General features: G+C 31.1%; 1 protein-coding gene across 1 annotated transcript in view; it reads left to right on the top strand.

The window, feature by feature from the left end:
• The window catches only part of LOC109225872 (protein NRT1/ PTR FAMILY 7.3-like), a 5,554-nt gene continuing 4,969 nt past the window's right edge, over window positions 1,403-1,987 (top strand). Inside the window, exon 1 of the mRNA XM_019390677.1 lies at window positions 1,403-1,570. Within this exon, the coding sequence (XP_019246222.1) occupies window positions 1,544-1,570 (27 nt within the window). The 5' untranslated portion in view covers window positions 1,403-1,543. The remainder of the gene's footprint in view (window positions 1,571-1,987) is intronic.

Raw genomic sequence — 1,987 nt, 5'->3', positions numbered from 1 at the left:
TCCAAATTAGAGCACACAAAAGTTTTGTTGAAGGCAGCTAAGCTTGTTTCATTAGTTGTCGCTGTTAATTATTAACTTGAAAAGACCTCCCCTTTAATTTGTCTCACCTAAATTTTGCTTTATCATCTCTCCATTGGTCCCATCTTAATTAAGATACAAAATGGTTTTACTGCCCCTTGCCAGGTTCAATGTCATTTCAATAAGATCTACATACAAAAGAACATCACCTTAAAAAAAGTTTCCCACCATATATAAAGTATGTTAAATCAAAATCTCTCTATTCTGTTTTGGTATTGAGATCTCTTAATGCACCTGATCAATATTAAAAAATATATAATTACTCAGAGATATTCTCAGGCCACCATAGAATGTCGGAATCCAAAGCATATGCCTTAATTAGCCATATTATTAGACCAAACATTCCAAGGGTAGCAAAAACTTTTATTTGCCAAAACTGCCTAGCTTGTTAAAAGTTTGGTCACTGAAATTCTCATGACCAAGTGTTTTATAAAGAGGGGCCGCTTAAATATTACTATCACGTACAGTAAAATTCTCCATTAATAAGGTTAATTAGGATGGTTTTGTGGAAAATAATCCAGCTGTATTGATTTGACTTAGTTAAGTTTTGACATATAATCAGAAGTGGTAGTGAAAAGATTAGGGAAAATAGAATATTACAGTTAATTAATTCTACTTACGTTTATCACATTTGCATTTCAACTTAATTATCACATCTGCAACTCTTTTATAGCTATGCTGTTTGGAGTTCTTTTAAATCTCACAAACACATTTGAAATCCTGATTTCCACTAGGCCATACTATGCTAAAACACATTTACAATTTTTTATTTCCACATCAACAATAAATAAATAAGATTGGGAATGTGTCAACATCAGTACAGCTTAATCACAATAAAGATACAGCAACTCTTTCATCTCGTGAGAGAGACACCAACTCTCTGTTTCCAGCCAAATCACATACGTACACTTCTTTTCCTCCTTCAATTTATGCCGTTTAACTTATTTCTTTTTTGGTCCGTTCTAAAAAGAATGATCCCTTTCTAAATTTGGTACCAATTTAGTTTAAATTTACAATTCTACACTTAATAAAAAGTTTTTATAACCACACAAATACTCTGGCCCCCTTTGTGACTTGTTTAGGACCACAAATTCTAAAAATCTTCATTTTTTCTTAAACTCCGTGTCCAGTCACACATGTTCACATAAATTGGAACGGAGGGAGTATTTTTTGCTTCCAACACATTGCTTTGTCATCATATTCTGTCCTTTTCTCTAATGGACTTTTTTACTACTCCCTTATTAATTAGTCTTTTCTCTTCTTTCCTCACGTAACTTCTCAATATATTACCCATAGCTACACTCTATAAATACCTCACCATTTCCCCTCTTCTCTTCAACATTTCTTCCATAACTTTCACCCCCAGAAGAAAAAAAAGAAAGATTTCCTTCTCTGAAACTTGTGGGACATTGCTTACTCGCTAAACTTAACACTTTTTTTTTTTTTTTTGCTACGGAAAAATCCAATGGCTTGCTTAAACATTCACAAAATGGTTTGTGCACTTCCTATATCTTTGATGTTTATTTCAATGCATGGGCGTAAACATCTTCTTCTTTTTTCCCTTTTCTATTTAATTTGTAATTCCTTTCCCTGTTCATGATCATTTGGATCTTTTTTGCTTTAAGATTTCTAATTCTTTCCATTACAATTAAAATGGCCAACTTGGTCTTCTCTAATCGTTTTGATGTCTTTCAAAATGGTCCCCCAATTTTTTTTCTTCTTTTCTACTATGGCTTCTCATTCTCAGATAGTCACGTCTTTTTCTTCTTTTTTCCACATGTGTACATTCCAAAAGTATTAAAAAAATTAATGTTTCGCAAGAATATATATATATATATATATATATATATATATATATATATATATATATATATATATATATATATATATATATATATATATATATATA

This window comes from Nicotiana attenuata, chromosome 5 (assembly GCF_001879085.1).
Source record: "Nicotiana attenuata strain UT chromosome 5, NIATTr2, whole genome shotgun sequence".
NCBI lineage: Eukaryota > Viridiplantae > Streptophyta > Magnoliopsida > Solanales > Solanaceae > Nicotiana > Nicotiana attenuata.
The sequence above is the reverse complement of the archived record's forward strand: the minus strand, read 5'-3'. Positions and strand labels throughout refer to the sequence as shown.